The sequence below is a fragment of the Tenrec ecaudatus genome, chromosome 10 (assembly GCF_050624435.1).
Source record: "Tenrec ecaudatus isolate mTenEca1 chromosome 10, mTenEca1.hap1, whole genome shotgun sequence".
Classification (NCBI taxonomy): domain Eukaryota; kingdom Metazoa; phylum Chordata; class Mammalia; order Afrosoricida; family Tenrecidae; genus Tenrec; species Tenrec ecaudatus.
In genome coordinates, this window is record NC_134539.1 from 133,543,546 (window position 1) to 133,557,234 (window position 13,689).

Genomic DNA, 13,689 nt, shown 5'->3' on the forward strand with positions numbered 1-13,689 from the left:
ATTGGCCCGGTCCATTGGGCCAACTGCATTTTCTTCCCTCCTCGCTGCGCCAATCTTGAAGAGACCCACAACTGCACCTTAGGTGGTCATTCAAGAACTTCTCAGGGTTGTTTGTAGGTGCCATCGAGCTGGTGCCAACGCATAGCGACCTGTGCACAACAGACTGAACCCTCACTGCACGGTCCTGCGCCGACCTCACCATTGTTCTTGGGCCTGAGCCCATCGATGCAGCCAGGCCTTCAATCCATCTCCTGAGGACCTTCCTCTCTTTCGCTGCCCCTCCGCGTTCCCAAATATGATGTCGTTCTCTCCAGGGACTGGTCTCTCCTGACAACATGTCCGAAGTATGTAAGACGAAATCTTGGCCTCCTAACCTCTAAAGAGCATTCTGGCCCTACTTCTTTCAATACGAATCAATCTGTCCTCTTTTGGCAGGCCCTGGGGCGTTCACTATTCTTCGCCAGCACAATTCAAATGCATCGAGTTTTCAGCGGCCTTCCGTATTCAATGCCCAACTTTCAGAGGCCCGCGAGGCAATGGAGGAGGCCATGGCATGGGTCAGGCCCACCTTAGTTCTCAAAGTAACCTCTGCACTCTTCAATACTCGGAGGAGGTCTTACGCAGTAGATGTACCCAACGCCATGCGCCTCTTGGTCTCCTGACTGCTGCTCCCTTGAGCGTTGATTGTAGATCCGAGCAAGGCAAAATCCTGGACACCTCAGTCTTTTCCCCATGTATCATGAGATGACCTATCGGTCCAGTTGTGAGGATCTTGAGTTGTCGTCCATCCTGAAGGCTACAGTCCTGCATCCTCAGCAGCAAGTGTTTCATTCCTCCTGGATTTCAGCCAGCAGGGTTGCGTCATCTGCTTGTTAATAAGCCTTCCCCCCATCCGCGTGCCACATTCTTCTTCATAGAATCCAGCTTCTCTGATGAGAAATGGGCTTATCAAAGTATTGTCCTTGTGGATTATAGTATGCTAATTGACCCTAATGTGCCCCAAGATGATGTGCTCCTGAGCTCCTAAGACCAGAACTCACATTCACCGTGTTGCCATCTAAGAAGTTTTGTAACTTCCCACCCTGCATGTGCTACTGTATCCATGGATATGCGTGTAACTTCCCACCCTGTATGTGCTACTGTATCCATGGATATGCTTGTAATTTCCCACCCTGCATGTGCTACTGTATCCCTGGATATGCTTGCAGCATAAGTAAACACAGATGTAGAAATATCCTGTGTCAAACCCATCTATTAAACCTTTGGATATAGCCCCATTCTCCTCCTCCCACTTATTCCATCTGCACATCTAGCTGTGCGTCCATTCTGTTAGGGAAGGATTGTGTCTATATTATTTACCTGTTACCGTCGGCTGCTGTGCTCTATCCAGTGCCTTCTGTCACCTCATCACTCACTGCTGCCATCCCTTTCACCCAAGTGAGGAGCCCTGGTGGCTTAGTGGGTTACTTGGTAGGCTGCTAACAGAAAGGTCAGCGGCTCAAACCCACCAGCTGACCTTTGGGGAAACTACGAAGCTTTCTACTTCTCAAAAGACTTAGGGCCTTGGAAACCCACACGGTTCTTCGCTGCCCTCTGGGAACACTATGGGTCAGAACAGACTCCAGGGCAGTACATCTGCTTGTTCCAGTGTTCATCCAAGTTCGTATGTCTCTCTCTACCCTCCAGTTAGTCACTGATCCTCCCTTGTGGCACAGTGGATTATGAGTTGAGCTGCTAACCATACTGCTGGCAGTTCAAAACCACCAGCCGCCCTGAAGGAGAAGGATGAGGCTTTCTACTCGCATCAACAGTTCCCGTCTCAGTAATCCACAGGGACAGTTCTCCCCTGTCCTGCAAGCTCACTCTGAGTCAGAATCGACTCAATGGCAGTGAATGAGTTGCTTCTTGCTCCTGGTAGCTGTCAGAGAGTGTTTCTATTTATGTGAAAACCTCTTCTTGACTTTTAATAATAGTAGTCTCCTACAACATTTGTCCTTTTGTGATCGACTTATTTCACTCACGCATGGCATAAGGTGTTTTGCCTTTATGCGTTGTTTTTATGTCATTACATAATGTGTTCGGATTCTAATGTGTATATGTACCACAGGTTATTTATCCATTCTTCCACTGATGGACATGGAGGTTGGTTCCATCCTTTCGCATTCACGAATAATGCTGCCAGGAACATGGTGTGCGAGGTTGGCATTCCTAAGTCTCAGTTTTAGGATGACAAAGCCATTTGAAGCGTGCTGCCTGGTCTGAAGCAGCAGTCTCACCTTTCACTGCTACCATCACTGTGTAGAAGCTACTGTGTTTAGCTGCTAAAGAAACTTCAGGCGGTTTTGTACCTGTGTAGCTCTAAATCAAGGATGAATTTCGAGAATAAAAAATAAAACTGGATATGCTAAATTACTAATAAAGCCAAAGAAATGAGATGATCCCTGATTTTAAACTATTTGTGTGGAGATCTCTTGTATTCTCAGTCTTCCCCAGCATACCACCCATGTGATCAACAGGTTTTTCTTAAACACCCATAATTTGAAGCAACCGTTTTTTCAAGGAGATAAAGCACTGTGGGAATCTATTACCATAATTATAATAGTACACTAGATGTATTTACATACTAAAAGTGTAGCATAAATAAGATAAACTATAAGTTATTTTTAATTGGTTTTCCCCCAAGCATTTCAGAATGTAAGTGAGTATTATGGAAAAACTTTGAATCCATCATTATTTTTAAAATAAAGTGTTCAAAGTCTTTGCTCATTAGTTCAACACCTTCAGCTGATCACATACACTAATGTGCCATATCACTATGACTGAGAATCAATATATTATTATGCTGTGCAAGTCCTTCTTGAAGATGAACTATTTACAGCTACCAAATGTTGGTGCTGATTATTGTGGCTTCTTTAGGTGCTAGAGTGAGTGGGTCAAAATGACTATCCCTCCAGTTAGAAGATTTTTTTTCCTATTATTTTTACATCAAAACCGACCAGACTCCCTGCCATCTAGTCAGTGCTGGCTCATAGCCACCTTCTGTGGCTTTCTAAGACTAGGACAGTTTCCAGGAAGACAAAGCCCAGTCTTTCTCCCATGGAGCAAGCGGGTGGTTTCAAACTGCCGACCCTGCAGATCACTGGCCAGTGCATAACCACTCCGTCATATGAGTAAAATTGCACTGGAGATGACAATGTGGGAAAGGAGCATTCCCAAAGACCACAAGCCTGCTGGGCAATCGGGGTGTGCTGCCTCTTTACCGAGAAGGTTCCTCACCTGCCATGAACACTCACAATCTCTGTAGGTTATCTTGGGGTTTGGCATGATTAAGAAGATGTTTTGTGAAGATAAACCGATTTGACTTTTTAATCTTGTTTTCGCCCAAAACTTATTCCTTGAAGAGTAAATAAATCATGTCCAAAATTACTACATGAGCTTTACACTGGAACAGGATTTCATTTTTCTGGATTTCATTCTTGAATCAAATGAGGAGACTTCATCTACTCCATGACCAAGTAACCTTTTTTAAAGAGCTCCAGGTTGCTTCCACTTGTATTTTTTTTACATGATATGCACCTTTATTGCATTGTCGGACTTGCTTTTACTTTGCTCGATAGATCTGTTTGCCTTGAGTTTCAAACAGACCTACCCGAGGAAGCAATTCCATAGATTAGCCAGCCAGTACATCATTAAACACACACACACACACACACATTTGTGTCTGCTTATTCTTCTATACTTAGAAGGTCTCCTTTTTGGGGGGTAGGGACAGTGAGGTGGAAAGACTCTCTTTCTCCAGCCACTCCTCATGTATCTCCGCATCTGAAACTTGGGGTGGTGGAAAGAGCACTTCAACAGCCTTCAGTAAGCCATGTGATTTCATGTTCCTCAGTTTTCTGGTCTGTGAAATGGAAATAATGATAATACACACTGCATATGCTTATTGTGGGTCTCAGATGAGCTATAAAAGTGCTTTCTCCCCAAAAATTAAATAAGTAAAATATTGTACAAATGAAGATTAACCTTTTGTTAGACTTTTTTTTCTCCTCCACCATATTAGATTTCTTTATTTCTCTTACCCATTATCTTTTTTTTCAGTACTACTGACCCATCATGACTTTCTTTATCTTGAAAACAAGATTTCTTCATAGATTTTTCACCCTGTTTAGTGTTATCTGGATTGAAGCCCTGTAAAAAAAATTGGAAGTTCTCATCGTTTCAGGGGACACCAAAGTCAATCGGGATTACGGTTCACAGAGCTGATGTTCGGTACCCTGCTCTAGCGAGTAGAAGCGAAGAATCTCCCCCTTCCATGAGAAAGAAGAGAGAGGAAAATCCAAAGACAGGAAAACAATGTCTCCATAGATCTAGTGGACCGTGCAGACATCAGTCTCCATAACCTGCGATCAGAAGAACGAGACGGTCCCCGCTCAGACTGCCAAAGACTCCCAAAGCACACAGTCGGCGGTCCTGGATAAAGTGAGAGGAAAGTGTAGAACGAAATCCAAAATCAATCAAAGAAACCAGGCATGCTGGTTGGGTAGAGTCTGGTGAGACACCGCCCCGCCCCCGCCCCTCAGACTGTGGTCCTTAATTACCCTGCAGATCGGGAATGAACTCCTTCCTGTGTTAGGATATGCATCCATGTAAGATGAAAAGGCCAGCATTTATCCAAGAACAAGATTCAGAAGGTTAGGATGGAGGAGGAATGAGATGAGCGATGGTACATTGAAAGGATTGCAATGAATGAGTTGAATCAGAATGTGTATGAATTGTTGAATATTAAAAATCAGAATGTATATGAATTATTGAATATTGAATCTGTGTATGAATTGTTGAATGATGTGCTCTGTAAACCTAAAGTTTTAAAAGGTTCTAAGTCAGTCTACTTGAGGATCTCGAATGTTCCATTGCTTTTGCTAACCACAAATAGGAAATTCCTACCCTGCTTTCTTGTGGGCGCAGAAGGGTTTTTCCCCAGGTTGTCTCTCAGATACATGTCAAACCTAAGACGCTGCTTGCTACACATGGTAGATGACTGTGCACTTGGAGGTCAACTCAAGATGCTTAGAGGTTACCTCCCTGAGGGTTATCAGCCATCTAGAGCAGTCAGACTATATGTCTGTCCACCCTAGGTGGGGCCCACTCCCTGCTGGTAAGGATAGTGGATTGTCTCCCTGAAGGAGAGCCCAGAGACAAGGTCAAGCCTGCTCTAGGAGGACCAGAGTTAGGCTGCCATCTTGAATCTAGCGGCCGCCCATCTTGTCACACATGTGACCTTAGTGCCACCCCTTCCGATTGTGAGTACACTCCGAGCTTGTGCCCCTCTGATTGATGTATGCCAGTTGTACAACCCCTTCCCGTTACGATGTAATCGGGGCCTTGCACGTCCCCAAAAGTGTATATATGCCACGATGGAAATATATTCCCTCTCTCTGCGCGGACCTGGCTGCTGAGACCATGGCCGCCTGGGAGATGAGCCGTTGCGTGCCTTATCTTGTCTGATGTCGCTTTAATTTTACCCCTCAATTACACAACCGCCCCTTGGACCCGTTCGATTGTGGGGGTTGGTATCCCACAATTTCTAACCTCCTTCTGTCTGGCTCCGATTGTGCTTGTTTTGCTTCCCAGCTTCCTATGTCACCGCTGGTTGAAGAACGTGAAGCGGTATTTTGTATTGTCCTTCTCCTTTTCGTCTGCCGTTGGGTGTATTTCTTCATGACCGGTTCTAGGCTGTTAAGTTTGGAGCCATCAGTTCAAGTGGCTTCCATATTTCTGGAACTTTCAGCACCTGAGTCTAAGATTATTCTCTAGAATTTTCCATTAGACTTATTTTAGTCTAAATCCCTTAAGATATGAAGTACAATAAAAAAGAGGATGAAGATTAAATGTAACCCAGATGGATAGCAACTGGAACTATAACATTAAGACATTGCATAAGCCTGTCACAGGGACAAATGAAGGAAGAACCATGGAAACCAACTTCCCTGTTACATTCTGCTGAGAACATGTCTTGTCCGAGGCCTCGAAACTGACTGCCATGTGATGACTGGTTCTTAAAAATTGAGGAAAAGATCAAGACTGGCAGACAAGTGTACGAAGTTAAAGAAAAGCAGTAATAAAGTTATTTAAAGAAGCCCACCGAAACCACATGCCAAAGAGAAACTTTAATTAACCGACTGGGAATCAACATCCTTCTAAACAGGACAATACCCATGACTTCGGCCACTTTTGTACATTTGAGGCAAATTATGTATTTCTGGGCCTGTCTGCAGACACACACACCAGCAATCTTCAACTAAATTTGGAATCATAGATGGGACTTTACTCTTCTGGCCTTCAGATAGCATATCCTACCCGACCTCGTGGATTCCACCCCCAGGTTCTTGAATCATGAGTACTTTAACGTTTACCCTCGTAGCTGTCAGTCTTTAAACCGGAGTTAGATTGATCCCTTGTCAAAGAGATGTTTAAAGCGTGAATTAAAAGGAAGGAGGAGGATGAATGGAGCCTACAGTTTAAGAGGGGGAAGGAGTTGAACAAAAGACGTTTTTTAAAAAATCATTGATTTTCTTTTCAGGTTGATTTAGCAAGAGATCTAGCCAGCTGCCTGTAATGAAAGTTAGTGGACACCTGGCTTGTTCTGAAGTGGCTGCAGTTAGTGATAGGCTGTTTGCAGTGGAAACCGTGTGGCCTCCCGTGTCGCTCGCCTTGTGCTGCTGTGTGTTGCCAACCGATTTCTCCAATTCTCTTTTCTCAGTGGGCTGGAACGCAGCTGGTTCAATAGGCCGTGACTCACATAAGCTCTCATGTCTCTTTTATTGACTGCTTTATGGAAATGCACCGCCCTCCATAGGGGCCCCATTGTTGGTGGTGTGCACAGCTGATGGGAAGTCATGTTTACTGCTGAGAGAGGGAATCCTACCCTGTCGTTTTTCATTGCAGAGTTGGGGATGGGTGGGCTCCACGGGTGAGGAGAGAGGGATGTCGGAGAATTGCTCTTATCTTCATCTACCACGGAAGTTGGGGACCCATCACTTCTAGATAACACCCTCCTCCGTTGCTCTTATCTTTATGGCCCCGCATCTTTCGGACAAGGGAATATTTTCTTTCTACAGGCTAGTCCGAGAGATTTAGTTAAGTGCGGTGGTGGAGAGAGACTATGACACTAATGTGATTCTGTTTTGTGCTGATAGAACCTTAAGTTGATCCCGGAGAGCCATTTATTCTTAATAAATCTAAATCATTCCTATTTTTTTTTCATTATGGTGGTGATAGCTTTTGCTTTTTTGTTTTTCGTGGTGTTTTGTTTTGTTTTGTTTTGTTTTCAGGAAACGAGGGAAAGCCTCTATCTTTTTTCATTGTATCTTTAAATACAAATGCTTTTGCCTTAAAATAGCAACTTGCACAGCAGGGTGTGGGTGCTTCCCACTTCCCTTAGCATCCTGCAAGGCTTTTGCAAAGTTTCTGACAAACTTCCTGCAGCTCTGTACTTTTCCGGTAGGTGTGGTTCTGGCACACAGACTCCCCCGGCCTCAGCCCTTCCCCCCCCCCCCCCCCCCCCCCCCCGCGATGTGGTTTCCCGTTGTGCTTTCTCAGGATCACTGGGTTTTGATCACGAGGACACGAGGACCCCAAGCTGACGCTGAAGGAGGGGGTTAGGTTGGTTGGCCCAAAGGGTTCCCATCTTCGTTGTCTGCATCTACTTGAGGGTCATAGAACGAATGAGAGCGAGTTCCGCGTCAGTGCGGCATTGGTAACAATCCTGTTGTGTGTATTCATCAAACGAGGTCTTGTCAGAGTTTGATGAATAATAATAAATGAGACAATAAATGAGAGAGATGTTCGTCTGTTGATTTCCTCCCTTTTCTCCATAGCCACAAAATGTACCTGCAATGCCGTTTCCCCGTCTTTCTAAGGAAAACCAGGCCCAAAAAAGTTCAGTATAGAGGTGCAAACTTCCTGCAACGAATAAGAAAGCCAAATGGCACATGTTACTGCGTGCACAAATCCAGCACATTTAAAAAAATCTATATCTAGCTATATTACTCTTCAGCATCCCATTGGTGAGCCACCAAGAGACAAGATACAGCAACTCATTCCGTCCCAATTTTAGCAGGCCAAGTTTGCCTCTTGGGGTGAACAGGTGGCGATGGTGTGGTCCCTCGGGTCTTGGGATTAGCAAGGAGGAGATGGACCATCTCTGCCGCAGTATGTCTTTGTTGCCTTGGTGGCGGCTTTGTTGAGTTTCGGTTGGTGGGGAGAAAAGCCTCATGCTGATAATGTACTGAAAGTAAATGAAATTAAATAAGCGAAGCAGTGCTCACCACTACTTCCTTCCCCCTGGGTAATTCAATTCCAGCTCTTTCTCTGATGGCAACTCACAGGGGCTGTCTCTGTCACCCCGCTGGGGCCTGGAGTCTTAACATCTAAATAAAAGTTTCACTCAAGCATTTTTTATGCTCCTGCCAGCAGGATCAGTGAGCTGGTGTGGGCACATTAATGTAATATTCATACTCACAGGCTCTCCCTGCACACGAGGCAATGTCTTCCCATTTTCATAATTATAGATGTTCCATAAAGTGGCATTTATATTTGCATTGAAAAAGGAGGTTTGAATGCTAATAAAACGCTTAACATCTCTTTTATGATTCAGACTGGGTGTCTTTATCAGGAGGCCGGTCTCTAAATTGAACAAGACCTTACGCAACAGCAGCCTCCACGGTGGGAAAGGAATGGACGGCCCAATCTGAAGAGCATTCCGTTGTCTCTTATTCTCTCAGGGTTTTGCTTCATTTTTCGGCCTCTAATAGCAAGTGTTTGACCTTCAGAGAGTATGGGTTCTCCTTCAAAGGGCCGCCGTAGGAGGTCCTCACCCCAGCCTCCAGTCCTTAAACCTGGTCCTGTTTTCTTGGAAAGTATTTTCAGAGGGATATCAGAATTTTCAAAAAGATGTTAGGAAGGGCGGTAGAACGGAAAGAATCATTGAAAAGTGACCTTTCTTTTACCGCTGACCATCTTGTGTGTGCGCCCTGCCGGAGACTCATTATGGCCGCCACGGAGTCTGCTAACTGGGGACACAAATGAAAAGAGCCTAAGAACAAGGAAGCTGGCGAAAGGACGCGTTGGATAAAGAGCCAGGCATCCAGACATGCTAAAATGCTTTCAAATGAAGTTCAAATAGCTTAGAAGCAAAAGGCAATTCTAGTTGCCTTTTAAGTTATCATCAAATGTTATTTTTAATTTTAAAAAAAGTCATGTACAGCACTGGATAAAAACAACAGCTCATAGCTGAATAAATGCTACTTATTTTAGGGAGGGGCTCAATGAACAGTTGGAATATTTTCATCCCAAATTCTCACAATTTGCATAACTGTGAGACCCAGTTGACTCATAGATGACTCTACCTGAATTTGATTGCGTTTGGGCACACACACAAAAATAAATATCACCACTGCTAGCTTACTCCCTTCATCTTTCCTAATTCGGAAATGCACAGTTGGACCTTTTAATGCGTGGGGGGGTTAGTTTGTTCTTGTTCCATGTTCTTTCTAGAGGCGTCAGCTCCATCCTCTTCACCTCTGCCCTTTGCCCTTCCCTTCTGAAAAGGGAGTCCAGTAGTGGTGGACGGATGGAGCTCTTAAATACATTTGTGCTGCTGAGACTAATTGAAAGCCACGAATGTAAGCAGACTGCAACTCAAGGCCAGTATCATCTCCAGGCTCTACTTTAGGAGACTCAGACTTTTTTTCCCCTTATAGTTCTTTTTATTTTATTTATTTTTAATCATTTTGCTGGGGGCTCTTACAACTCTTGCTACAACCCACACCTCAATTGCATCGACATATTGGTACATATATTCCATCGCTCTTTTTCTGGACGTTTACTTCCCATTGAGCCCTTGCGATCTGCTCCTCTTTTTTTCCCTCCTTCCCCCCCTCCCCTCCTATTTTTCCTAGACTCTTTCTGGAACTTTGAAGAAACCAGGATTTGGCTGTCACTACCAGCTTGTTTTGTGTGAACTGAACGGATCTGGTTCACGCAGGTGACTGTCCTTCCTTAAGAAGTGAGTGCGACCCTCGCCTTCTCCTCCCCCATCCCTCCCCCACCCCGCCCAGGTGACTGTTTCTGGTGAAGTCTGACCCAACGCTGAGGGCGGTTGGGCTTGCGGTGATTTGAATGTGATTGTTCCATTTAAGAGTTTCTGTCCACAGCAGCTTCATAATTCCCTCGGGTCCTTTTGTAGCCAATCAGGAAGTACTTCGGAGACCTATCCAAACTACAAACGAATGTTTAGCAGATAAAGAAATCATGATCCGAATTCTACCTTGTTAATCTGGATAGAGCAGAGGTTGTACACTGGTGCATATGGGAGCTGGAGGCACAGGGAATCCAGGGTGGACGATCCCTTCAGGACCAGGGGTGTGAGGGGCGATGCTGGGAGAGTGGAGGGTGAGTGGGTTGGAAAGAGGGAACCGATTACAAGGATCCACATGTGACCTCCTCCCTGGGGGACAGACAACAGAAAAGGGGGTGAAGGGAGACGTCAGAGAGGGCAAGATATGACAAAATAATAATTGATAAATTATCAAGGGCTCATGGGGGGGGAGCAGGGAGGGAGGGGAAAAAGGGCTCAAGTGGAGAGCAAATGCTTTGAAAATGGTGAGGACAAAGAACGTACCGATATGCTTTACACAATTTATGTACGTATGGATTGTGATAAGAGTTGTATGAGTCCCTAATAAAATGTTTTTTTTAATATTTAAAGAAGCCCTTCTGATCAACATCTTTAAAAATTAAGTTAACCGGGAGGGAAGTGGGGGTAGAAAGGGGGAACTGATCTCGGGGATCTACATATGGCCTCCTCTCTGGGTGATGGGCAACAGGAAAGTGGGTAAAGGGAGACGCTGAGCAGTGTAAGATAAGACAAAATAATAATTTATAAATTATTAAGGGTTCATGAGGGAGGGGGGAGCAGGGAGGGAAAAAAGGAAAATGAGCTGATTCCAGGAACCCAAGCGGAAGGCGAATTTTGAGAACGATGAGGGCAACGAATGTATAAGTGTGGTTCACACAAGTGATGCATGTATGGATTGTGATGAGTTGTGTGAGTCTCAATAAAATGATTTTTTTAAAGCAGCAGATACTTAAAAGAAAAAAAGTAAGTTAAAATTAAATCCTAGATGCTTGTTAAACAATTTGAGCATCACAGACAATTGGAAAGAAAGAAAAGCGGAGGTTTTTCCAATCACAGAGAAATCGCTTTCTGCTGGAGTTCAGCAGGCGCCCTTTGTTGCGCCCCTCCATGAATGCCCCTTAGGTAACACGACCCGCAGGACGGAGATGCTGGCAGGTGGTAACGATGTGTTTGCTGCGTGTTGTCTCCTACAGGGGTGGAAGCCATCACAAGAGGAGTCCAAGACCTTGACAACATCCTGAAGCAAGGCTACTTAGAGAAGAAAAGCCGAGGTACTGATTGGATCCATAGATCTCCAACATTCCAAGAAGGGAAGGGAAGAAAATAAGGAGAAAGAGGACTAATACGTTGGGTGTGTTCTCTGTGCCCCACGCTGTGGCCGGCAAGTTAGGGCCAAAAAAAACCAAAACAATGGAACAAAAGAAGGCGGAAGAGAGAGAACTCAAAATCTTCAGCGTACAAACCAGATTAGTGACGTCGTGGGGCCAGAGACTGGCTTAACCGTGTTCTGTACTGTCCCCCAGGAGCCTGACACACAATAGGTATTCGATAAACACTTGTTGACTGAGTGAATGATACTATTCTTGGCCTCTCCGCTCAGTGTTGGTACCGTAGATGAAGCAGCAAATGCCCACATTTCAGTCAAGCGCAGAGCCGAGCTCCGGGTGAATTTGATTAGCATGGGCTTGGCCGTCCAAGGTTGACGCTGACGGGCGCGTGGGCTTAGCACGGAGAAAGCCGTTGTCATAGCCATGCCGATGGCGACATGCTTATCAGCCGCCGAGGCGCATGGAGACTTTGAAAAATATAGGCCGGGCGCAGAATCTGAACGATATACACAGGCCGTCAAAAAGTTCGCAGAAAATGGAGTTTTTCAAGCCGTCTCCTCCAGGAAGTGAACGAAAGGGACAGCGGTGAGGGGCCGAGCAGGCAGCCCTGTTTCGAACTCGGACCTTTACCGGAGTTAGTCCTCCGGACTCTGAATCAATACGGGGTAACCTGTGGGCGTGATGGGAGGGCTTTGCAGTCCATTAACCCCGAACTCGAACCATAACGCACTGGACTGGCTGCTGTCGGATTTTACAGACGCCTCAGTCACTGTAGTTACCTGAATTTATGTCCCCAACTGCTGTTCTGTTTAGATCATAGTTTCTTTGGATCGGAGTGGCACAAGCGCTGGTGTGTTGTCAGCAGAGGCCTGTTCTACTACTACGCTAATGAGAAAAGTAAGTGTTCTTTATTTGCACGCAGCAGCAGCTCCCTCCTGGATACAAGCACTTCGTAAATTTCCAAGCTCTTAGAGCTCAAGGTAACAGTCCTTAACTAACACTCATGAAAGAACCTGCTTGGGGAAGAAATAGGAATGGGTAAAGACGCACATGCCTAGAACCAAAGCCCCAAAGGTCAATGGAAAAATGTCTCTCACGATTAAAAACTGTTAGTGGAGTCGGCATATCAAAGGGTTATCTCCTATTAGGCCTAATGACACAATGTGATCACATTTTAAAGACAAGGACTTTGAACACTTTACAGTCGTTATGAAGACTGCTCAAATATTGGGAAGCAATAATTCAGAAAGATGCAAACGGCTCACCTACTTTCCAGAAACAGTCCCCCAACAGTGCCTGTTCTCTAAGCGCATGCTCCTAATGAGACCCTGCCGACTACTGAGACGTAGCCCAGGGGACATCCCTAGAGCCGCGGAGTGTTGAGACCCAAATGGGTCCTGTGCCCAGGAGACAGCCTTCAGCCAGATGGCAGCCGCAGTGAAGTGTTGACTCGGGGAAGAGTCCGCTTCTTAATGAGCTGCGCTGACTCCGTCAAGCACAGCACTCATGAGCTAGCCCTAGAAGACCTCCCATTCATATTTAGCACTGTTGCTTAGCTTGTGAAAACAGAGCCTAGAAGCACAAATTGAAGGCAGCTACAAAAAACATACAAGGCGGAAGTGATCGTGGTACATCAGAGAGGACAGGCCCTTCTACAGAGTTGGGTTGCCCAAGAATCATTCCAAGAATTGCTTCTTCCCGGCAGTTCTTCCTGAGGCTTTGTAAAGAGGCCTGTGATCCAGGGATGACCCTTTTTCTTCTCATCATTTCCTGCCCACCCCCAACTGTATATTCGGTCTAGGAACATCTTAACCACACACCTCTCCATTCACTTCGCGTTGGACCTCTTGTACCTTTGGCACGAAGACAGAGGAAAGAACTGCCCAAGAGCCACGCACTGCAATAGAGTCCGTGTCAACTCACAGAGAGCCTGTAAAGCAGGTGGAGATGCCCCTTTGAGCTTCCAGCTGTAACTCTTTACAGTTACTCAGAGCAGCTGGTGGTCTTGAACTGCTGACCTTGTGGCTCACAGCCCCAACACATAACCACTACACTGCACCGCCTGAGCTCTGGCTCTGTGGCAGTTGTCTCCCCCTACCTCTCTACTGGCAAGAGCAGTCACTGACCTTCAACCTTACAGCCCTCAGCGCCTTTTCCACCCAG

The 13,689-nt window shown here is 45.5% G+C and overlaps 1 protein-coding gene across 1 annotated transcript in view; it reads left to right on the top strand.

Moving 5' to 3' along the window:
• The window catches only part of SKAP1 (src kinase associated phosphoprotein 1), a 314,501-nt gene that overhangs the window by 257,043 nt on the left and 43,769 nt on the right, over window positions 1–13,689 (top strand). The window contains exons 6-7 of the mRNA XM_075559641.1: window positions 11,392–11,469; window positions 12,340–12,423. Coding sequence (XP_075415756.1) covers window positions 11,392–11,469; window positions 12,340–12,423 — 162 coding nt within the window. The remainder of the gene's footprint in view (window positions 1–11,391; window positions 11,470–12,339; window positions 12,424–13,689) is intronic.